The 25,055-nt window shown below is 38.9% G+C and overlaps 1 protein-coding gene across 1 annotated transcript in view; it reads left to right on the forward strand.

The window, feature by feature from the left end:
• Window positions 1-25,055, forward strand: part of LOC140598056 (ankyrin repeat domain-containing protein 26-like) — a 52,515-nt gene that overhangs the window by 8,457 nt on the left and 19,003 nt on the right. Inside the window, exons 3-7 of the mRNA XM_072751270.1 lie at window positions 2,404-2,617; window positions 14,099-14,293; window positions 14,381-15,055; window positions 16,617-16,738; window positions 23,857-23,944. Coding sequence (XP_072607371.1) covers window positions 2,591-2,617; window positions 14,099-14,293; window positions 14,381-15,055; window positions 16,617-16,738; window positions 23,857-23,944 — 1,107 coding nt within the window. The 5' untranslated portion in view covers window positions 2,404-2,590. The remainder of the gene's footprint in view (window positions 1-2,403; window positions 2,618-14,098; window positions 14,294-14,380; window positions 15,056-16,616; window positions 16,739-23,856; window positions 23,945-25,055) is intronic.

Here is a 25,055-nt window from a genome sequence, read left to right on the forward strand (position 1 = left end):
TCTTCTGACTGTAACATTCCAGCTCTTCTCTTTTTAAATCTCAGGCCAAATTTATAGGTTTTCAGGATGATTTGTAAGTTATCTAGGTAAGTTGGTGGGGACTGGTGACTTCAGGACCCTACTTTTCTGCCATCTTGCCCCGCCTCCTTCTCTTTTTAATATATACCTCAGTGCTATACATGGTGAGATGAATGCTACTCTTGGAGGATTCCAGAAATTTTTAACATATTATGTTTTTATTTTCATTCAATATGTGATACTTTGTAATTTCTTTTTTCATTACTTCTTTATTCCAAGGGCTTTTTAAAGATTTTATGTATTTGAGAGAGAAGGAGAGAGAGAGAGCGAGAGAGCGAGAGAGAGCATAGGCGAAGGGAGGTCCAGAGGGGTAAGCGTCCTTCTCTCTGAGTGGGAAGCCCAACATGGGGCTCAGTCCCAGGACCCTGAAATCATGACCTGGGCTAAAGGCAGACACTTAATCAATTGAGCCACCTAGGTACCCCGACCCAGGGGTTATTTAAGATGTGCATTATTAATCAGTTTGCAAGTATTTGAGTATTTTCCAGAGGTAGGTTTGTTCTTCATTTCTAATTTGATCACTTTGTGGTCACAGAACACACTTTCATGACTTCAATCCTTTGGACTTAACTCCCTTTATTAAGGTTTATTTTATGACCCAGAATATAATATCTTTTGGTAAATGCTCCATGGATACTTGAGAAAGATGGTGGTGGTCAAGTCTTCTATATCCTTGATGATTTTCTGCCTATTAAAATCTCAGACTAAAATTGTAAATTTGCCTGTTTCTCTTTGCAGTTCTGTTGATTTTTGCCTTACATATTTTGATGTTATTAATAGACTCATAAGCATTTAGGTTTGTTATGCTTATTTATCGACCCTTTCATCATTAACAAATGACCTTATACATCACGAGAATATGGATTGCTTTGAAATCTATTTTGCCTGGCATTAATATTGCTACTCAAGCTCAGCCTTCTTTTGTCAAGTGTGAGTGTGGTATATCCTTATTTTTGTCCTTTTCACAAATTTGTGTCTTTACATTTATTTTTTTATTTTATTTATTTTTGTGTGTGTGTGTCTTTACATTTAAAGTGAATTTTTTATAGGCAGCCTATGGTTGTCACTTACATTTTTATCCATTCTGACAGTCTGCCTTTTAATTGAGGCTTTTAGACCATTTTCTTTCTTTCTTTTATTTTTTGACAATTTTCATTTACTCTGATTATTGATACAGTTGATATAAATCTCTCATCCTGTTTGCTTTCCGTTTGACCTGCTTTGTTCCCATTTTCTTTGCTTTCTGCTTTCTTTTAGATTAATCAACTAATTTTTACGAGTTCCATTTATACATATATATAAACATACACATATATGTGTATGTATGTGCTTTGTTTATTACTATAACTCTTAAGATTTGCTATTTTAGTGATTGCTTTAGGGTTTAAAGCCTATGACTCAAGCATCACAGTCCACCTTCTTGTAGTGATATACCACATCATATGTAGTTTAAGAAAATTACAATAGGGAACACGTGAGTAGCTTAGTGGTTGAGCATCTACCTTTGGCTCAGGATGTGATCCCAGGGTCCTTGTATCAAGTCCCGCATCAGGCTATCTCAGGGAACCTGCTTCTCCCTCTGCCTGTGTCTCTGCCCCTCTCTCTCTCTCCATGTCTCTCATGAATAAATAAATAAAATCTTTTTTTTTAAATTACAAGAGTTTACTTCCATTTCTTCTCTCCTAGCCAGATCCTTTGTTGGTCTGTGGGATTATAGTTTTCATTCAGTTTAGAAAGGTTTCGGTCATGTTTTCTCTTCTTTTTAAAAGATTTTAAAGTTCTATTGATAATAAGATTTTATTCATTTATTTGAGAGAGAGAGCATGAGCAGGGAGGGAGGCAGAGGGAGAGGGAGAAGCAGACTCCCTACTAAGCAGGGAGCCCACCATGTGGCTTGATCCCAGGACACCAAGATCATGACCTGAGCCGAAGGCAGACACCCACTGATTGAGCCACCCAGGCACCTGATATAATATCTTTACGTTGAAGTTACTCAATATTTATTTCATGTATGAATGAGTTAATGTGAACATGCTCGGTCCCTCATGTGCAAAAAGTACTCATATTCTTTTATTTTACTTTTTTTAAGAATAAATTTTTGAGAGAGCATGAGCAGGAGATGGGGAGAGGAACAGAGAGGGAGGGAACGAGGGGGTAAAGAATCTTAAGCAGACTCTGTGCTGAATGCAGCACCCAATGCCAGGTTCAATCCCACAACTGTGAGATCATGACCTCAGCCAAAACCAATAGTTGGATGCTTTACCAACTGACCCAATCTGATGCCTCCTGTATTTTATTTCTGTCTTTGTGTTTCCTCTGGTGTAGATTCTGTTAGCATATTGACATTGCGGGATGCAATTCTTAAATACGAAAGATCAATAGAATTTAAAAAAAAAGAGTGTGAACGACTTAAAAGAAAAATTTTAAAAGTGGAATGTAAGATCAATGGACTAGAAAAGTTGCTATCAGAAACAAAAGAAATGAAATCTCAGTTAGAGCATCAAAAAGTGGAATGGGAACGAGAACTCTACAGTTTAAGGTATGACATCTTGGTTTTAAGGAAATATTTCAACTATTTACTTTTTTTTTTTTAATAGAATCCACACTCAGCGTGGGGCTTGAACTCACAGCTATGAGATCAAGAGTCACATGCTCTGTCAACTGAGCCAGCCAGGAACCCCTTGAAATACTTACTTTTATGCTGCAGATGTGTAGGAGAAGTTTTATAATTGCTAATTTGCCTTCTGGGATTTTATAGGGAAGGAAACGCCGTTAGAAATGTGAAGTATCAAAAGACGAATAGGTAAAGAAACAGTGGTCTATGTATACAATGGAATATTCCTCAGCCATTAGAAACGACAAATACCCACCATTTGCTTCCACGTGGATGGAACTGGAAGGTATTATGCTGAGTGAAATAAGTCCATCAGAGAAGGACAAACATTATATGGTCTCATTCATTTGGGGAATATAAAATTTAATGAAAGGGAATAAAGGGGAAAGGAGAGAAAATGAGAGGGAAATATCAGTGAGGGTGACAGAACATGAGAGACACCTAACTCTGGGAAACGAACAAGGTGTAGTGGAAAGGGAGGTGAGTGGAGGCTGGGGTGACTGGCTGATGGGCACTGAGAGGGGGCACTTGACGGGGTGAGCACTGGGTGATATGCTGTATGTTGGCAATTTGAACTCCAATTAAAAAAAAAAAGATGTAAAGTGTGAGATTCATTGAAATAATACAGCAAGGTTTTAACAGTGAATACTTCTAATAATTTAATGTATATTCTAAAGCATAATTTTAATGACCATGTAGAAGTCCATCATATGTAAACCTCATTATTTAAGAAATTGAATTTTGGTTGTTTTCCATTTTCCTCTATTTTAATTAATGCTATAAGGAATGTCTTTTATTTAATTCTGTTTCTACATTCTTGGTTAATTGGAATAAATTCTCTAATGTAGCATTGTGTTAACGTATAAAAATATTTAGTAGAGGTCTCTGATCCATATTTTTAAATTGTTCTCAGGAAATTTTATATTAAATGCCCCCCAACAGAGTGTGAAATGGCCAATTTTTCTCAAGACAGAAAAATTGGTTTATTCTTAACATATGCAGGGGTTAAAAAGTAAAATGGAAAAAATGATTAATGGTTAAGTTTTTCCAACATTTCTCACATATATAAAGAAAATTAATTCCAAAGTCTATGCTGAAAGCACATCTTACTCTTTATTCCTTACTTAATTAATATGGATCCTGTGGTGTTTTCAAAGGAGTTTTCAAATGATTTATAAAATACATAATGATCAACAAGGTTGACAATATTACAGAATAAGAAACATAAAAAACATGGGCAATAGATATTAGACTCCCTAGTCTAGTGCTGGTTCAGTGTCATCTGCAGGTGTGTGTTGTGTAAACGACATCTGCTGATGCTGTCTTACACTGAAGATCATTTTTAGAGGTACCTGTGATGTTTTGTGAAATAAAAATGTATTTCTAGTGAATTTATAAAGTTGTTGATAAACAACAACTTCTCTTTTTAATTAGTAATGAAATGATTTGTCTTAATTGAAGTGTAATTATGACTCTGTGGGGAAAAATGGCAATTTTGAACTCTAACTTTATTGAATAATTTCAGAATTCCTTTGCCTACAACATCTCCCAGAGTTATTACTGACTAAAACTTACTAAGTTGCAAAATGCTTTCTCATTGCTTCTTTTAAACTATATATCTTTTTGAAGAGATTGAAGTGAAAAATTAAAAAACATGAGCCCTAGAAAGGGAAAAAAAATTGAGAACAGAAAAATTTCCTTTGGATAATGAACCAACATATGTGGAACCAGATCATAAAATAAAATTTTTATTGCTAACAAGACAAATTTTAAAATGAACACATGCATTTGCAGATTGACCTTAAAACAAGAAAAAGAAAAAAGAAGAAGTGCTGAAATGTTATATATAAAAATTAAAGAGCAATTAAGAAGTAAAGAAGAGCTGAGTGAAGTAAGTCAATCGGAGAAGGACAAACATTATATGTTCTCATTCATTTGGGGAATATAAATGATAGTAAAAGGGAATGTAAGGGAAGGGAGAAGAAATGTGTGGGAAATATCAGAAAGGGAGACAGAACATAAAGACTCCTAACTCTGGGAAACAAACTAGGGGTGGTGGAAGGGGAGGAGGGCGGGGGGTGGGGGTGAATGGGTGATGGGCACTGAGGTGGGCACTTGACGGGATGAGCACTGGGTGTTCTTCTGTATGTTGGTAAATTGAACACCAATAAAAAATAACTTTATTATAAAAAACAAGAAGTAAAGAAGAGCAATATAGTAAAGAAATTGAAATGAAACAACAACTTCAACTTAATCTTAGAAGACGAAACTTGGAATTGAAGGGTGTAAAAAATAATTTGAATCAGGTAAATTTTTGGCAGTAATTGTATATTTCCATCAATATTATTTATAGTATCCCTTTGATATAATACATATTATTAGGCTTCAAATAGATTAAACATTTCATTTTAACTTAATAGCAACCATGATCTTTGTAGCTACAATTACTACCTTATTGGAATTCTTGGCCTCCTACATATGCCCTATGTATATATTTTGAATGAAGGGATGGAAGGTAAAAGGAGATAAATGTTATATTGATATATGGAATTGTGTTTATTTTTACACAGAGCATGGGCTGGGGGGAAAGGAGTAGAGGGAGAGGGAGGGAAATGAATCTCCAGCAGACTCTGGTTCTTGAGTCTCATGATCTGAGTCTCCAGCCTCACCTGGTTCTGAGTCTCGTGATCATGAGATCATGACCTGAGCCATAAAAAGAGTCGGACACTTAACCCACTGAGCCCCCAGGTGTCCCAGTTTTGAATTTTTTAATGTTGAAATATGAGCTAGATTTCCTTGAGATGCTGATAAAACTAGTTAAATGTTTTATACAGAAATCTTATTTCACAATACTATGTCTATTTGTATTTTTACTCTATGGCACATTTTGCTGTCATTTAATTTAAAATTTGAATTATTCATTGAGGATGAAAAGCCTTGTTATAAAAAAAGACCACTTTTGAACATTTTTTTAAGTTCTCTTAAGCCTTTTGACTTTTTTTTTTTAATGATAAGATCCAAAATCCTAATGAAAATGTGTCTCTAGGTTATAGAAGAGTAAAATGATGTTCAGAGACAACTTTCTTGAGAACAGAATGCCCAGAGTATTACATGATAGAATACTATTTTTTGTATATTTTTTTATTGGAGTTCGATTTGCCAGCATATAGCATAACACCCAGTGCTCACCTGTCAAATGCCCCCTCAGTGCCCATCACCCAGTCTCCCCACCCCTCCACCCACCTCCCCTTCCACTATCCCTCGTTCCTTTCTCAGAGTTAGGAGTCTCTAATGCGTTGTCACCCTCTCTACTTTTTCCCACTGATTTTCTCTCCTTTCCCCTATAATCCTTTTCAGTATTTTTATATTCCCCATGGAGTGAAACCATATGATGTTTGTCCATCTATGATTGACTTACTTCACTCAGCATAATACCCTCCAGTTCCATGCACATTGAAGCAAATGCTGGTTATTTGTCGTTTCTAGGGACTGAGTAATATTCCATTATATATACAGACCACATCTTCTATATCCATTCATCATTTGATGGATACTCAGGCTGCATCCACAGTCTGGCTATTCTGGAAAATGCTGCTATAAACATTGGGGTGCAGGTGTCGTGATTTTTCACTGCATCTCTATCTTTGGGGTAAATCCCGAGTGGTGCTATTGTTGGGTCATAGGGTAGCTCTATTTTTAACTCTTTGAGGAACCTCCACACAGTTTTCCAGAGTGGCTGTACCAGTTCACATTCCCACCAACAGTACAAGAGGGTTCCCCTTTCTCCACCTCCTCTCCAACATTTGTTGTTTCCTGTCTTGTTAATTTTCCCCATTCTCACTGGTGTGATATGGTATCTTTCTCCACCTCCTCTCCAACATTTGTTGTTTCCTGTCTTGTTAATTTTCCCCATTCTCACTGGTGTGATATGGTATCTCATTGTGATTTTGATTTGTATTTCCCTGATGGCAAGTGATGTGGAGTGTTTTCCCATGTGCTCGTTGGCCATTTGTATGTCTTTTTTGGTGAAATTTCTGCTCATGTCTTTTGCCCATTTCATGATTGGATTGTTTCTTTGCTGTTGAGTTTACTAAGTTCTTTATAGATCGTGGATACTAGCCCTTTACCTGATAGGTCATTTGCAAATAACTTCTCCCAGTCTGTAGGTTATCTTTTAGTTTTGTTGACTGTTTCTTTTGCCGTGCAGAAGATTTTTATCTTGATGAGGTCCCAATGGTTTATTTTTGCTATTATTTCCCTTTGCCTTCATCTGCAAAGAAGTTGCAGTGGCCGAGTTCACAAAGGCTGTTGCCTGTGTTCTCCTCTAGGATTCTGATGGTTTCCTGTCTCACGTTTAGATCTTTCATCCATTTTGAGTTTATCTTTGCGTATGGTACAAGAGAATGGTCTAGTCTCATTCTTCTGCACGTGGCTGTTCAGTTTTCCCAGCACCATTTATTGAAGAGAGTGTCCTTTATCCAGTGGATAGTCTTTTCCTGCTTTGTCGAATATAACTTGACCATGGAGTCGAGGGCCCGTTTCTGGATTCTCTATTCTGTTCTATTGATCTATGTGTCTGGTTTTGTGCCAGTACCACACTGTCTTGATGATCAAAGCTTTGTAATACAACTTGAAATCCGGCATTGTGATGTCCCCAGCTCTGGTTTTCTTTTTCAATATTACCCTAGCTGTTTGGGGTTTTTTCTGATTCCACACAAATCTTAAGATTATATATTCCAACTTTCTGAAGAAAGTGAAGAAAGTCCATGGTATATGGACAGGAATGCATTGAATGTAAATCGCCCTGGGTTAGCATAGACATTTTGACAATATTAATTCTTCCAATCCTTGAGCATGGAATATTTTTCCATCTCTTTGTGTCTTCCTGGATTTCTTTCAGAAGTGTTCTGTAGTTGTTAGGGTATAAATCCTTTATTTCTTTGGTTAGGTTTTCCTTGGTATTGGTGGTGATCTCTCCTTTTACATTCGTGATTTTATTAATTAGAGTCTTTTCTCCTTTGTTTTTTAAAAGGCTGGCTAATGGTTTATGTATCTTATTCTTCCTTTCAAAGAACCAACTCCTGGTTTTGTTGATCTGTTCCACAGTTCTTCTGGTCTCTATTTCATTGAGTTCTGCTCAAATCTTCACTCTCTCTGTTCTGCTTGGTGTAGGTTTTATTTACTGTTCTTTCTCCAATTCCTTTAGGTGCAAGGTTAGCTTGTGTCTTTGAGGTTTTTTTCCAGTCTTTTGAGGGATGCTTGTATTGCGATGCATTTCCCGCTTAGGATTGCTTTGGCTGTATCCCAAGGATTTTGAATGGTTGTATCTTCATTTTCATTATTTCCATGGATCTTTTTATTTCTTCTCTAATTTTCTGGTTGACCCATTCATCTTTCTGCAGGATGGCCTTTCTCCTCCATGTGTTTGAGTTTCTTCCAGATTTCTTCTTGTGATTGAGTTCTAGTTTCAAAGCACTGTGGTCTGAAAATATGCAGGGGACAATCCCAATGTTTTGGTATTGGGTGGCCTATTCTGAGAAAGTTCCATGAGAAGACTGTGTATTCAGTTGCTTTCAGATGTAAAGTTCTGTAAATATCTGTGAAATCCATGTGGTGCAGTGTATCGTTTAAAGCTCTTGTTTCTTTGGAGATGTTGTGCTTAGAAGATCTGTCATTTGCAGAACGTGCCGTGTTTAAGTCTCCTACTACTAGTGTATTATTATCTAAGTATGCCGCTACTTTGGTTATTAATTCATTGATATACTTGGAAGCTCCCACATTAGAAGCATAAATATTCATGATTGTTAGATCTTCTTGTTGGATAGACCCTTAAAGTATGATATAGTGTCCCTCTTCATCTCTTACTACAGTCTTTGGGATAAACTTTAATTTATCTGATATAAGGATGGCTACCCCTGCTTTCTTTTGAAGACCATGTGAATGGTTCTTTTGAAGAACCATGTAAATGGTTCTTCAACCTTTTATTTTCATGCTGTAGGTGTCCTTCTATCTAAAATGAGTCTCTTGTAGACAGCAAATAGATGGGTCTTGATTTTTTTATCCAGTCTGAAACCCTGCGTCTTTTGATGGGATCATTTAGCCCATTCACATTCAGAGTACCTATTGAAAGATATTAATTTACTATCATTGTAATGTCTATTCAGTCCCTGTTTTTGTGGATTATTTCTTTGGGCTTCCTCTTTCTTTTACAGGGTCCCCATTAATATTACTTGCAGAGCTCATTTGGTGGTCACATATTCTTTCAGCTTCTGCCTATCTTAGAAGCTCTTTATCCTATTCTGAATGAAAGGCTTGCTGGATAGAGTATTCTTGGCTGGATGTTCTTGTCATGTAGAACCCTGAATATTTCCTGCCAGCTGTTTCTGGCCTGCCAGATCTCTGTGGAGAGGTCTGCAGTTAATCTAATATTTCTCCCCATATAAGTTAGAAATCTCTTGTCTCTTGCTGTTTTAAGGACTTTCTTTTTCTTTGGAATTTGCTTGTTTCACCATTAAATGTCGAGTTCTGCTTCCCCCCCTCCCCTTGGTGGGGGACCTCTCTATCTCCTGGACCTGAATGCCTTTTTCCCTCCCCAAATATGGGAAGTTCACAGGTATGATTTGTTCAAATATCCTTTCTGGCCCTCTGGCCCTCTCGCCCTCCTGTGGAACCCCAATTATGCATAGATGTTTTCCTTCTGAGGTTCTCAGTTATTTCCCTTAACTTTTCCTCATGGTCCTTTAATTGTTTTTCTGTTTTCTCTTCAGCTTTCCTCTTTGCCATCAACTTGTCTTCTGTGGCACTCACTCTTTCCTGTAACTCATTAACCCTCATTGTTAGGACCTTCAGTTTGGATTGCATCTCATTTAATTAATTTTTAATTTTGACTAATTAGATCAAAATTCTGCAGTCATGAAGTTTCTTTAATACTCTCTGCTTTTTTACAGAGCTACCACTAGCTTTATAATTGTGCTTTTGAATTGGCTTTCTGACATCGAATTGTAATTCAAATTTTGTAAGTCTGTGGAAGACAGTACTGTTTCTGATTCTTTCTTTTGTGGTGAGATCTTCCTTCTAGTCATTTTGCTCACTGCAGAGTGGCTGTATGAACGGGCTGAGTCAAGACTATCAACCACAATCTAAGTCAATTTCACCTTAGATGATTGTTTTTAAACATTTCATTTATGTATTTTTGAGAGACACAGAGAGAGGGGCAGAGACACAGGCAGAGGGAGAAGCAGGCTCCATGCAGGGAGCCTGATGTGGGACTTGATCCTGGGACTCCAGGATCATGCCCTGAGCTGAAGGCAGGCACTAAACCACTGAGCCACCCAAGGTTTCTTATCCTTCGATGATTCTGGCAAGGTCCATGACATGAAATTTAAAACGAAGAGAAGAACAAAGTAACACAAAATGACCACTAAAGTGAAAAACAAATTTTAAAACAAAGTAGTAGAAAATAAAAGGCCAAAAATGCCAAGGAAGAAAAAAAGAGAAAAAAAGCAAAGGTAAAGAGGGGGAAAAAAAAAGAAGTAGAAAAATAAAATGTTGGGGGGACTGGGACATGGTGGTGGTGATGCAGTTGTAGTGGAGAGAGAATGTAGTCTACCTGAGGGGTGCTAGGGGGTGATCCTCTTGGTCCTGGGTGTATTAAGTTCTGTATGTTAGAAGATACTGAGTCCCAAATTTCTATAAACCAGAAATACTTGTAGAGAGCCCCAACATTGTTCCCCAAAACATAAATGAGATAAAAAGGGGGGCAGATTGGGAATGAAGAGAGAATATAGTCTCACAGAATGAACCAGCACGGTATACCACTTGGTTCTGGGTGCATGCTGGTCCTGTTTTAGAAGGTATTGTGCCATTGTAGAACAAAATGAGGCACAGAAAACAAAAAAGCACACACACACAAAACATATCTCGTCTAGCTCCCAAAATTACGTTGAGTATGTTGAAGGGAATCTAGAAGTGGAAAATATATCTGAGACATGTAATTGTAAACATATGAGAGTCAAAAAGGAAGAAACTTGAAAAGGTGGCAAAATATTGTAGTTAAGGTGGAAAAGGAGAAAGAAAATTGGAAACTTACAGTCTGATAAAAAATGAGTTGTACTGGAACATGCGGGGGGGAAGAGGGGTACCCTCTAGTTCTATATACTGTAGATCCCTCCACTTCCCCTGGAGCTTTCCAGCGCTGCTGGGTCGGGAACTCCCCCTGTCCTTCCAGCTGGTCTTCTGGGGGAGGGGCAGGTGTGTGCACCTTGGGGAGCTGTCCCGCCCCCTGCTGGGTGCAGGGTCATGGGGAGCCGACCTCCCGTGAGGCCCGTGTCCCCGGCGGCCCCTCTTCCGGGCACCGGGTGGCACCAGGAGGGACAACCACACCGGCGGCGGCCAGGTCTCCCTGGCCCTGGAGGGCGCCCCCCGCCGTGACTCCTGCCATCTCCCAGGCCACAGGGGCCTGGCTGCTCCCGGGGCAGGAGGGTCCTCGCTGTCCTGGGCCCTCCCCGCCTCGGCCTGTCCCGGGAGGAGCGCAGGATCCCGGCTGTGTCCCCTGGGGTCCGGTGCCTGCGCTGCTGGAGTCTGGCTCCCGGAGCCCCTCCCGACCCACCGGCTTCTCCCTGGGCCCGGCGCAGCGCGCTCCAGCCCTTTAGGGAGCTGGGCCGGAGTGGGGGGCGCTCTCCCCCGGCGCACTTCCTCTGTCAGTGACCCCAAGACTGGAGGTCCCCCCCTTCCTGCCCGAGGTCCCTGCTGAGCGCCTTTCCATCCCGGAGGAATCCGGGGCGGATTGTAAAGCTCCCACTCGTCCGCTCCTCCGGGACTGGGCTTTCCCGCCTGGGAGGCTTTCCCCGCCGCAGGCCTTAGCCAGGCTCCTCCGGTGCCCCCCCACCCTTGATTCTGTTTTATTTTTTTCCGCCTTCCTACCTTGTTAGAAGCGAAAACCCTTCGCTCTGTACCGTTCTGACTGTTCTCTCTTTAAATCTCAGGTCAGGGGGATCCCTGGGTGGCGCAGCGGTTTGGCGCCTGCCTTTGGCCCAGGGCAGATCCTGGAGTTCCGGGATCGAGTCCCACGTCGGGCTTCCGGCATGGAGCCTGCTTCTCCCTCCTCCGGTGTCTCTGCCCCATGTCTCTTTCTCTATCATAAATAAATAAATAAATCTTAAAAAAAAAAAAAACAACTCAGGTTGGGCACTTGCCCCGGGAGGGGGGGCACTTGACGGGTTGAGCACTGCGTGTTATACTATATGTTGGCAAATCGAACTCCAGTAAAAAAATAAATAAATAAAAATCAATCAATCAATCAATCTCAGGTCGAATTCGTAGGTGTTCAGGGTGATTTGAAAGTTATCAAGGTAAGTTGGTGGGGCCAGGTGCTTGAGGATCCCTACTCCTCCCTCACCTTGCCCCCGTCCCACCCAAGATGGAATTCTAAACAATCACCTTTGCAAACGAAATGAGACAGAAATGCCTCATACTAAAATGAATTCTGAGGTATTTTCTTTAGTTATTTTGAAGTACGTGTGTATGTATTTGTACGTATGTATATTTTATTTTTTGGAATTATTATTTTTCTCCATGCATGTGTATATTTCTAAAAAAACCAACCCTGTACATTATGGAAAGTACAGAGGATTTTAAAAGAATACATATATATGTGTGTGTGAGTGTGTGTGTGTATATATATACATATATACATAGATACATACATACAGACACATACGGGTCTATATGGGGGGGAGTGAAGTTTGTAGTCCATTCATTAATTTAAATACATTTGTCTGTGGTGTCAAATAGTGACATTCATAATGCCCTTATCTGAAGGAGAAGTTTTTATTATTTTGGGAAATAGTATGGAATTTATGAGCTTTCCATAAGCACAAAACTCTTGCTACTAACAACATATGCTTTAGTTTTTGGCAATTCCTTCACCACCTCTATATTCATAGAGAGGTTAGTTTCACACTTGATGAACAGGAGGAAAAGTGTAGCCCATCTTAAGACCTTACTTCAGATGTTAGTCTCCTACTTTTGAGAAGAGTAACAATTTGCTCCAACTAGCATCTGATTTCATTACAAGGAGCTTTTTTTAAAAAAAAATTTTTTCATTTAGTTATGATAGTCACAGAGAGAGAGAGGCAGAGACATAGGCAGAGGGAGAAGCAGGCTCCATGCACCGGGAGCCCGATGTGGGATTCGATCCCGGGTCTTCAGGATCGTGCCCTGGGCCAAAGGCAGGCGCCAAACCGCTGCGCCACCCAGGGATCCCTACAAGGAGCTTTATAAATAATCATATGCTGTAATATATACTTACTGGTAATTATTGATAAGTCTTTTGTTGCTAATAAAATAGCTCAGTGTATTTTCCCCTCTTCTGCATCTATTGCCATTTTAAACATCTGAAGAGGAAATAAAATTAGTTGTAGCCACAAATAATCTCATGATTTTTCTAGGAGCTACATAAATTTTACCTTAGTTAGTATTGGTATTTTGAAATATAAGGCTTTTTTTTTTCTTTTTAAAAGACTTTCTGGATTCATTTGACAGAGCACAAGCAGGGGGAGTGGAGGCAGAGGGAGAGAGAAAGCAGGCTTTTTGCGGAGCAGGGAGCCTGACACGGGACTTGCTCTCAGGATCCGGGGACCATGACCTCAGCCGAAGGCAGAGGCTTAACTGACTGAGCCACCCAGCCACTCCCGAAATACAAGGCTTCTTTTGTATTTAAGATTCACGCTAGAGAAGTAGCTGCAGTTTGGTGCCAGAACAGCGGTAGTGGGTACAAAGACCTGGGGAATGTCCTGCAGCTCACTTAGTATTTTTAACCTCTCCATTCTGGAATTGTGATAACTAAAAGAGATAATTAATGTATGCAGACATGTTTGTAGTACAATGCCTAGATTTATTAGTTATCAGTAGATACAATTCTTATAACTGAGTATACAAATGTTAGAAAAGTAGAATACATATGCAATATTCTCAGAACAAAGTGAGGTTAGGAAATTGAATCTGTCCAAATATATGCAGAGCTAAGGGTTTTCCTGTGGACTGTGTTAGACATGAGACTATAAACTCAATTTTAGTGTAGTCAGATGTATTAGTCTTTTCTTTCAAGCCTTCTGCGTTTGTTGTAAACCAGAGAAAGACCTTTCCAATTCTGAGATTCTTAGGATTTTGTCATGATTTCTTTTTCCTTTCATGCATTCATTGCTTTCAATTAAACTTTTGAACTTTGGGGAATTTATGCTTGTATAAAAGTTTGAGGCTTGGATCCAACTTTGTGTTTTTCCAGTTGGATATCCACTTAACTGCAACCTATTCCTTGTATAAACATAGGATATTCTTTGATTTCAGAGAAAATCATGATAATGTCATTTTATTGAGTTCCAGCTAAAAGACTCTTGTTTTACTTAGGTTTCTCCTCCTCATGAAAAAGAGAAAGGTCTGTTACACGAAAACCGCACGTTGCAAGATGAAATTGCCACGCTAAGACTGGAAATAGACACAATTAGGAATCAGAAACAGGAAAAGGAAAAGAGGTATCATGAAGACACTGAAATTAAAAAAGAAAAGAATGACAGTCTTCAAAACTCCATAAAACTGAATGAGGTAACATTAACAAATACAGTATTCCAATCTAGTGGGCGGCTGAATGTTGTGACAACTGAGAATAACATGCTGAACTCTAAACTGCAGGATGAAAAGCTAAACAGAGAAAGACTGGAAGCAAAACTTCAGTCATACCAAGCTAGACTCGCTACAGCTATACAGGATCACGATCAAAGTCAGGCATCAAAAAGAGACCTAGAACTTGCATTTCAGAGAGCAAAAGATGAGTGGTGTCATTTACACGCCAAAATGAACTTTGAGATGTCTAACCTAAAAGAAAACAATGAGGTGCTTTCTCAGCAACTTTCTGAAGCCGAAAGTAAACTCAACGCCCTAGAAAGTGAGCTCCAGTACACAAGAGATGCTCTCAGAGAAAAGACTTTGGCTTTAGAACATGTACAAAGAAACCCAAAACAAACAGAGGGTCAGAAGAAGGAAATTGAGCAGAAATATCAAAACGAACAAGGCAAAGTGAATGAATACATTGGAAAGCACGAATCCTTAGAAGGCAAATTATCTCAACTACAAAGTGAAAATATGTTGCTCCGAGAGCAACTAGATGATGCCTACAGCAGAGTGGAGTGTAAAGAAAAGACTAGAATTGATCTCGAAGACCAGGTTCACCTTATTGTAAGAAGTCTTCAAGCCGAAAGTGAAAAACGAAGTCTTTTACTGCAAGAAAGAAATAAGGAGTTAATCAATGAATGTAAACATTTAATGGAAAGAGTATTTACGTATGAAAAGGAGAAAGAAGAAAGAGAAGTAAGTAATCAGAAAGACAAATATTTGTCAAGCTTCCTGTTAGAAAATTCAAAGTAATGTTTGGTTATGGCTTATTAGTACTATTTTTTTTTTTTTGGAGAGAAATAGTGCACCTGCACTTAAATGGGAGTGGGGCAGATGGAGAGGGAGAGAGAATCCAAAGTGGGCTCTATGCCCAGTGCAGAGCTCCACTTCATTACCCTGAGATCACGACCTGAATGATTATGGGTCAGTTTTGAATCTAGATGAATATAAAAAAATATAGACCTGTGAGTCAGCATAACTTGTATCCAGCAAATAAAAATTAGACCTGAAAGGTGCTTTAATTTGAATAAAAATGTGCGTCATCTATGAGAAACCTCAAGAGGTTAAGTTATACATTGTTAAAGAAAGGAGTCTGATATTAATAATTTATTGTTAGTACTACTAAAATAGTTTTAATTCTTGTCATCACGTTTTAATACCATTATGAACAGATAAGTGGAAATGCTCATACCTGAGTGTTTTGACCTTGAGGTTCAAATAAGTGGATTAACTTGACAACTAACTCCAGATTTGTCACATGAACTGAAGTGTAGGTGCTGTATCTCAGTACTTTTTTTTGATAGCTTTTTAAGCATTTTAAGTTAGCATACTTTTATTTTTATTTATGTAAATTTAAATGTTTAGTCTCAAATCATTTATTCTTGTGACCTTTTAACTCTTTGAAGGCATCTACTTTTCACTAAATCATAATTTGGGATAACTGGTGACTTAGCAAAGCTGTATTTGATTTCATCTTCCCACTACGGTTTATAATTTAAGCATTTTTCAAATAATTTGCTCATTTCAAAACTCAAGTAACTACCATTTGGGCTTAAAATTTTCCAATAGAATTGTATCTTTGTGATTTATTAATTTGACACTGGATCTCTATTTTCAGGCTACTGAGGGAGGGATGGCAGGATTCTTGTATAGCAGGAGTGGAGTGAGCATGAACAGGGGAGGGAGCTCTAGGAGCTGAGGCCAGGAGGGAGGCAGAGGCCAGGTTATGTAGGGGGCTTGAGGGCCATTAGTATGACTTCACTTTTGTCCTGAGATAGTAACCTATTGGAAGGATTTGAGCAGAGGATTGAGTATGTGAAGAACTCGGAAGTTAATTTTAGCCTCTAATAAAAAAGAGAGAAAACATTTCATTAATGTAGGATTTACCACTGCTAGCCTCACCTATATAATACCCATATCTTTTTGAGACTTCAGCTGGCTAGGAAGCTTTGCAAATTCATCAACAAGGAATGGAGAGTGGGGCTGAAATAATTATCTATGTAACATAATACTGACTAGGCAGGAGGATGACACTTTTTGTGTCTTTAACTGAATTCACTTAACAGCAGTGTGTACACTCTAGGAATAAAAGGTGAGTTGATGTATGTGGTGATAAAGTACATACATTAGAAGTATATATTATTAACATAATAATAGGATGATTTCTAAAATCAGTAACAGGAGGTCTTATTAGGTAGTTATGAGAGAACTTCAACAAGAACTGGCTGATGCCCTAAAAAAGCAATCTATGTCACAGGCTTCACCGGAGTTATCACATTATCGTATTAATTTAGAAGATGAAGTACAGGATTTAAAAACATTGGATCAAATCGAAAGTCAGGTATGTATTACATATAACATGTCAACAGTTCATCTGTAGCTGGTTAAATAATATAAAGTGTTTTAGGATGCTAGTTTCCATGGGCCACTTTCTTTTGTATTTTCGTTTCAGTTTAGCATAATTTTAGTGTCTTCACCATGCACTTTTTTTTATTAAATTCTGACTTTTCATTCTGCTCTCTGTGTGATATGTTTTTTCTTATAGCATTTACCCATTCACAGAAATTGAGCGACTTTTTTTTCCCTGCTATACACTTTTTTTAATGATTTATTTATTTATTTGAGAGAGAGAGAGAGAGAGAGAGAGAGAATGCATGTCCATGCACACTCATGAGTAGGGGGAGGGGCACAGGGAGAGAGAAAGAATCTCCAGGAGATTCCCTGCTGAGTACAGAGCCCCATGCCAGCTTAAACCCACCACCAATGAGATCATGACCTGAGCTGAAATCATGAGTTGGACGCCTAAACCAACTGAGCTACCCAGATGCCCTAAAAACAATGTTTTCTAATGAGATCTCTATTACCATGATGAGGCGAGCTAGATAAAATCAGAAGATAAGGTTTGTCTGAAAGACAATGTCACTTCTCATCTTCACTTTTATTGATGGATATACACTCTGTACTGATTTCAGGAAAACTTGTAAAGAAAGGTTACGACTAGTGGAACTGAGGCATTTCCTTCATTTTCTTTTCCTTTAATGTATTTATTTTTAACATATTTATTTATAAATATTAGAAAATATTTATATTTTTAATATTTATATATTAAAAATGCATGGAAATACTCAGATGATGTATATACAGCCAAAAGCGAGAATTAAGAAAATTATCTAGGTCCTGCCATTGACTCTTTTTAAAAGCTTTATTGAGCTATAAATACACCTACCATACAGTTGACCCATTTAACATGTGTTGTTGTCGCTGAGTATATTTATAGGGTTTTGCAACTATCACTGCCATCAGAACATTTTCATCACCCTGAAAAAAACCCCTCAGCTGTTGCCCTTGACCTCCGGCAACCAGAAGTCTACTTCTTGTCTCCATAGAGTTGCCTATTGTGAATGTTTCACATAAAGGGAGTCACACCATGTGTGGTCCTTTGTGACTCGCTTCTTTCACTTCCTGTTTTCAGGGTTCGCCTGTGTTCTAGCATATGTCAGTGCTTCATTTATTTTTCTGGTTAGACAGTCCTCCATTGTGGGCTAACGCCCTTGTTCATTCATCATTTAATGCACCTTTGGGTTATTTCCACTTTGTGGCCATTAATAATGCTGCTGTGAACATTGATTTAGTTGTTGTCTGGCATCTGTTTGTATTTCTCTGCCATCAGGTTTTATCCTTTAAGTTAATTGGGGTGATTTTACCATCTCTCACCCTTTTTTTTTTTTTTTTTACTCATTCTACCCTTCTGTCTTTTTAGTTTCCCTTCCTCTTGCCTAATCGTACACTATTGAGTCCTGGCTCATTGTCTCTCATTCTCCATGAGGCTTTTCTGATTATTCTAACTCCCCCGTGAACTTACTTTCTTCACCCGTATTATCTAGTCTGTGCAGACCAGTTTAGTCCTTTATTTTACATTGTTTTTATTTTTTTTTCATGAGCGATGATTCTGTCTTCCTATGTACAAATGCATCTAAGAGGGAAAATATTTTATGTGTATGGTACCTGTCCTTGCCTAAATTTGAGAATATCTTAACAGTTTTTAGGATAAAATTAAGTACTTTATACCATAGCAGTAATTTCTGATTGAAACACATTGACATAACAAAGCTGTATTCTAAATGTATTTTAAGCAGTTAAGTGTAAAACTGAAAGCATTTAATCCGACCAGACAAAGTGTTCAATCGGATGCTGTTTTTTTCTGATTTGGAGAACTCTGAGAGGATGTGAAAAAGAGGAATAGCAAGGGTCCAAGGACTGAATGTCAGCGTTTGCTGTCATTTAGAAATGAAATGGGATTAGAGGAGCAGAGGGAAGATGTGGCATTGTTTTCAGCTGCTGCTGAGAAGTAAAGCAGGATCAGGACTTGTAAAAACAGATCCTTGATGATTGTCAAAAATTTTCAGTGGAATTCCAGGATTGAAAGTCAGATTTTAGTGTAAAAGACGCGATGAAAAGATGAATCTGTGCCTGAGATGACACATGAAAGAATGTTCGAGTCCAGTGAAAGGGGAAAAGCAAGATGATCGAAAATGCTGCAAGAGTAAGGAAACGTTTTGATAGAATAGTGGGAAGGCTTGAATTTTATTTAGAGAGAAAAGTGGTCAATAGAAAAGAAGAAATTGAAATCTTGCAGAGAAATGTTTGAAATGCTTGCAGAGAAGGAGAGTATCTCATCCCAAAGTCAGATAATCATCAAAATTATAATGGGAACGGTATGGGAATTTTTCAGAGACTGTATCTTAATAAGCTGTGATCTCACAAAACCCAGAGTATCTTAATATATTGGTGAAACTGCTTCTAGGACATCTCTAGAAACTCAAATGTAAGTATAGCCACGTTAAAGATTTTTTCATTAATATGGATTAAAAACCTCTGTCTGTATTTCCCAAGTAAATTTTGGCAATTTAAATTCTAGAAACTTTTAGATTCTCAATTCTAATACATTGACCTATATGTTTATCCTTATGCCACTACCAAATCAGATTTTATGAGAATTCTTTCCTAGTCCTCTTGCAAATTGCCACTCATTTATATTACAATTATGTAATAAGTCAATGTAGTAGAACCTAACTTTACTCCTGTAAAGACTTATACTTTTTGAAGGAGCCTTTTGCCAGCTTATGCCTTGCTGACTACCTGACACAATGAGAAGCCAGACTCAAAAAGATAGAGTCCCGTTTCTCTTCTCCAGTAATACCTGTAGTTTCTCACTCAGTGCCTCCCGCATCCATTTCCGTCAAATCTTGGTTGTAGGATCCACTGTCTACTATGTACTTCGTTGTGTTTTATTAACTTGTTATAATGCATAGACTCACCCATAGATTTCACCATCTAGGATATAAAGGATTAACTCTGGGTTATCAGCCTTCCTGTTTGGAAGTCTTGCTGATACATCATCTTAAAGTTCACAATTAGATACTCTTTTGACCTGGTTCTTGTGCACACAAGACTGGCACCGATCCCGTTCTTGGCACAGATCGTACATTCTTGGAAAACAGAGTTGCCTGTATCCATCTTCTTTTACTGAAATAGAAAGATGTGCATAGCTGTACTTTGATAGGTCAATACATAATTAATGGAATAAACATTTCATTACATTATGTCAAGAATACACCTGTAAAATATCCTGTTGCATTTAATTGAATTATCAGGGAAGCCCGGGTGCCTCAGTGGTTTAGCACTGCCTTCAGCCCAGGGTGTGATCCTGGAGACCCAGGATTGAGTCCCACATCAAGCTCCTTTCAAGGAGCCTGCTTCTCTCGCTGCCTGTGTCTCTGCCTCTGTCTCTCTGTGTGTGTCTCTCATGAATGAATAAATTAAAAAATTTTAAAAATAATCAAATTATCAGAGACAAATAGTAGGCAAGCAATTTGAATCACAAAAAAATTTCAAAGTGAACCTGTATGATATGGAGAAGCATTCTAGTACGATATAAAGATGAGATAGTCTTACTTACCTCCCCTGAAAAATAAGCTTGCAGTAAGATAAAGGAGAAATTATATTTAATTTAAGTGTGCCAAAGGACAATACATTTGTTTCGCTAATGAAAAGATTAGAAATTATTCCATAACGTTCTCCTTATTTCATCACTGATGAAGGGAGAATGAAGATTATTGATTCAAAAGCACTCGATGCTGCCTCTTTCTTTCAGAATTGCAGTTAATTGAATTCAGATAAAAGGTTCCGTTTTGCTTATTAAACTTTTACTAGTTGTTCAGCTGTTATACTTCAAATCACGTGTCTCTCTGCTTGCCAGTCGTTTTTCTCCCCTAACTTGAGGGGAAATTTAAAAGAGGAGTTCTTGCCTAGTTTCAATAATTTGTAATTGAAGGGATTCTTTAGAAAAATGTCTTAGAGAAAGGAAGATGGTGGCAGGGGAGGAGGAGTCTAGACTCACCTCGTCCCACGAATACAACTAGATACCTATCAACTCATCCTACATACCCCAGAAATCTACCTGAATACTGACAGAATGAAGGTCACAATTAAAGAGAGAGAAGAGGCCACTTCAAAGAAAGTCAGAAGTACAGAGACATAGTTTAGAAGAGAAAGAGATCCTATCTGCAGCAGATGGGAGGGAGTAGTGGCCCCAGCGAAGGGCAGGAGAGAAGAATACATGGGAATGCACATAGCTGCTGGCTTGGAAAAGGAGAGGGGCTGAATTTCCTGAGTTCTTGCAACTACGGGGGGCTTAAAGCCTGGAATTTTAAAGGTTATTGGGCTTGGCTGCAGTAGAATCTGTAGGGCACTATACTTGGAGAGAGGCACACAGCATGGAACCAGCTGGCTGGTGCCATTTCCCTCCCCTGGCCCTGAGCACAAACACAGAGCCACCTGTGGGAATCAGTGCCACTCTGACACCACCTGCCTAACTTGCTTACACCAGCCACCACCCGTTTGCACTCCAGGGGAACTGCCCTTTTCAATCATGCTTGCCTCAGTTCCAGCACAGCAAGCCCTTCCCCCAGAAGACCAGTACAAACCCCTGCGGACACCATGTGTCCCGACCAGAGTTTTGCAGGGTCTCAGTTCTAGTGGAGTGTGACAGGTCTCATTTCGCAAGCTAGTTAAACCCTGCTAGATTCAGGCCAAGTACCAAACACTGCCCGCAGCAGATACTGAGAGCCTATCTCTCAGATGACTGGCCTGAGGGATAGAGGAGCCAGAACCCAGTAGCAGAGTGCATTCCCCACACCCTGGAGACCCTCCCTGAAGCACCAGTCCCTGGGCACTACGGGACCATTTTCAGTGGTCCATTACTTTCAGGAACAAGTGACATAACTGGCTTTTCTAACCCAGAGAAACTGTCAGAGACCTAGACAAAATGAGAAGACAGAGGAATTTATCTCAAATGAAAGAACAGGATAATGCCACAGGGCCAGAGATCTAAGTGAGAGAGAGAGAGAAATAACGTGCCTGGTGGAGGATTTAAAGCAGTGACCATAAGGATGTTCAGTGGACTTGAGTAATAATGGAAGACATTAGTGAGACCCTTACAACAGAGATAGAAGAGTTAAAAAAGAATCTGAGATGAAGAGTGCAATAAATGAAATTAGAATACAGATCTGGAATATTCTCTAGACTAGATCATACATTAGGCCACAAAACCGGCCTTAGGAAGTACAAAGATTGAAGTCCTACCATGCACCGTTCCTGACCACAATACTATGAAACTAGAAGTGGACTACAAAAAACCGTCTGAAAAGACCACAAATACATGGAGGTGAAATAACATCGTACTATCAATGTGTGGGCCAACCAGAAAATAAATGAAGAAATTTCAAAATACATGGAAACAAATGAAAATGAAAACACAATTGTCCAAAACCTTTGAGATGCAGCCAAAGTGACTCTAAGAGGGAAGTATATATAGCAACACAGGCCTACCTCAAGAAGCAAAAACAAAATCTCAACACAACCTGACCTTACACCTAAAGAAGCTAGAAAAAGAACAACAAATGAAACCTAAAGCCAGCAGAAGGAAGGAGATGATAAAAATTAGAGGAAAAATAGGGGTCCTGGGTGGCTGAGTTGGTTAACTGGCCAACTCTTTGATTTTCGCTAAGGTCACGTCCTCAGGGTCCTGGGATTGAGGCCTGCTTCAGCCTCCAACCTCAGTCTACTGGAGGATTCTCTCTCTCCCTTTTCCTTTGCCCCTCCCCCCTGCCCCAATAAATAAATCTTTAAAAAAACATTAGAGTGGAAATAAATGATATAGAAACTAAACACAAATAAAAATAGAACAGATCAACAGTAGCTGGTTCTTTGAAAAATTTAATAAAATTGATAAGGCTCTAGCCATAGTTCTCAAAAAGAAAAGGGAAAGGACCCAAATAAAATCACACATGACAGAGGAGAATAACCAACACTGCAGAAATCCAAACAATTATAAAAGAATATTAGGAAAAATATATGTCAACAAATTGGACAACCTAGAAGAAATGGATAAGTTCCTAGAAACATATAAATTACCAAAACTGAAGCAGGAAGGAAGTAGAACAGAACGCTAACCAGCCAAGAAATTGAATCACTCCTCCAAAAACCTGGAACAAACGCAAGTCCAGGACCAGATGGCTTCAGAGGCAAATTCTACCAAGCCTTTAAAGAAAGAGTTAGTATGCGTTCTTCTCAAACTGTCCCAAAAAAAAAAAACAGAAGAGGAAGGAAAACTTCCAAATTCATTTGATGAGGCCAGCATTACCCTGATACCAAGACCAGATAAAGACACCACAAAGAGAATTACAGGCCAATTTTTAGTGCAAAAATCCTTAACAAAATAGTAGCAAACTGAATCTAACAATACATTAAGAAAATCACCGCCATGATCAAATGGGATTTATTCCTGGGTTACACGGGTGATTCAGTATCTGCAAATCAATCAGTGTGATGCACCATATTAATAAAAGAAAGGAGAATCATCATAATTTCCATAGATGTAGGAAAAGCATTTGATGAAGTACAATATCCATGCATGATAAAAACCCTCCACAAAGTAGGTTTAAGAGGGAACATAGCTCAACATAATAAAGGGAATATATGAAAAAATGCACAGATAATATCCTCCTAAATGGGGAAAAACCAAGAGAAAAAGTTCATGTCTGGTGTTGTTGATGCTGGCTGTTGCCTAGATTTATAGTTAGGGCAGGCAGCCAAAATGCTTACACTGGCACACCTGGACTCTCTTTGTGGCCTGAGCCTCCTCACAAAAGGAGGGGCTAAATTCCAAGTAAGCAGGCTGAGATACAGAACAGGGCAGAAGCTGTGTTGCCTTTCGTAGCCTAGCCTTGGAATACACACAACATCACATTGACCATATTCTGTTCGTTAGTAGCAAGTCACTAAGGTTAGCCCACAGTCTTTTTGTTTTGTTTTGTTTTAGTGGAATACTGGAACACCTATGAACACATGAAGAATGCAATTTTTAGTGTAATTTACCCACCGGCCACAGTGTTCTATATTCCTTTCACATGAAAAATGCACTCACCTCCTCCCAGTACCTCCGACAAATCTCAGTTATCATGGCATCGGGTTCAGGATGGAGTCCAAGATCTTGCCATCTTAATCAGATGCAGCGGGGATAAGGTGCCAGGGTTATGTTGCCTAAATTTTAGTCCCTTGAGTGCAGGTTCTCTCAATAGGAATGAAGACTTGAGAATTAAAGAGAACAGTTCTCTACTATTGAAAACACAACATTCTGGTAACTTGCTAAAGACTCTTCCATTCAGAAAGAAGATGGAAATCACACTAGTCCATAGCAGGTTTGAGATGCAGCCTGATGCATGTGTCCATTTTTCAGTCAGACTCAGTCTGAAACCATGGAAATTCTTCTCCATGGCTCTTTGCTGTCTATCGTCTCTGAGCTCTTGGTTCTGTCCTTCAAGAAATGACCTGTGTTTGCAGCTATGTTTTCAGCCTGCTACCTCCCTGTGGGGACTTCTAAGACCCAAAAGCCTATTTTCAGTCTGTGCTATCTAGGTCTCTTTTAGTCCAAGCTCGCAAACAGTGTTTTTGATGCTATAATTTTCTTAACTTCTTGAGTTTTTCTGTGAAAATCAGTGGATTGATTTTATGTCAGTAGAAAAGCCACTCTCCTGGGTCTTTTTGAGATAAACTTTTCAACTGGCCTCTCCTATGAAGCTCATACTCCTAAGATCCTTAAATAAGTTTGAGGCATACCTGAAATCCTTCTGAGGCCTTAACAAAAGGTTTTATAATCTTGGCTTCATCCATAGGCCATGTTTTCCCAGATTTGCTCTTGACCCAGAATGCATTTCTTTATTTTAGCATTATTTGACATTTCAGCATATGGAAAGGGTACAAATGTGGAAAAAATATTTGCACCCAGTTAGTCCGGGTCTTTCATACTGCATAGACCTTGTTTAGTTTATCTTTTGTGTCCCGTTTTACTTTCAAGTGGTTTGTGGCGCGAGTTCCTTTTCCGCTAGTGTCATTTTCTTCACTCGCCTGGAACCTTTGCTGTCAGCCTCTTCAAGGGCCATCAGGTTTCCATTAACAGTCTGTTAGAAGCCCTTTTGGTTTTCATTCTTACTCTCCCCTACATCCTTTCCGTTACTACCTACCTCTCAGTTCAAAGGAGGTTCAGGTTTAAATATTTTAATGGCAGCACCCCATGTTTAATATCAGTACCTGTGCCAGTTATTTATTGTGGCATAATAAACCACCTCAAAACCTA

Source organism: Vulpes vulpes, chromosome 3 (genome assembly GCF_048418805.1).
Source record: "Vulpes vulpes isolate BD-2025 chromosome 3, VulVul3, whole genome shotgun sequence".
NCBI classification, from domain to species: domain Eukaryota; kingdom Metazoa; phylum Chordata; class Mammalia; order Carnivora; family Canidae; genus Vulpes; species Vulpes vulpes.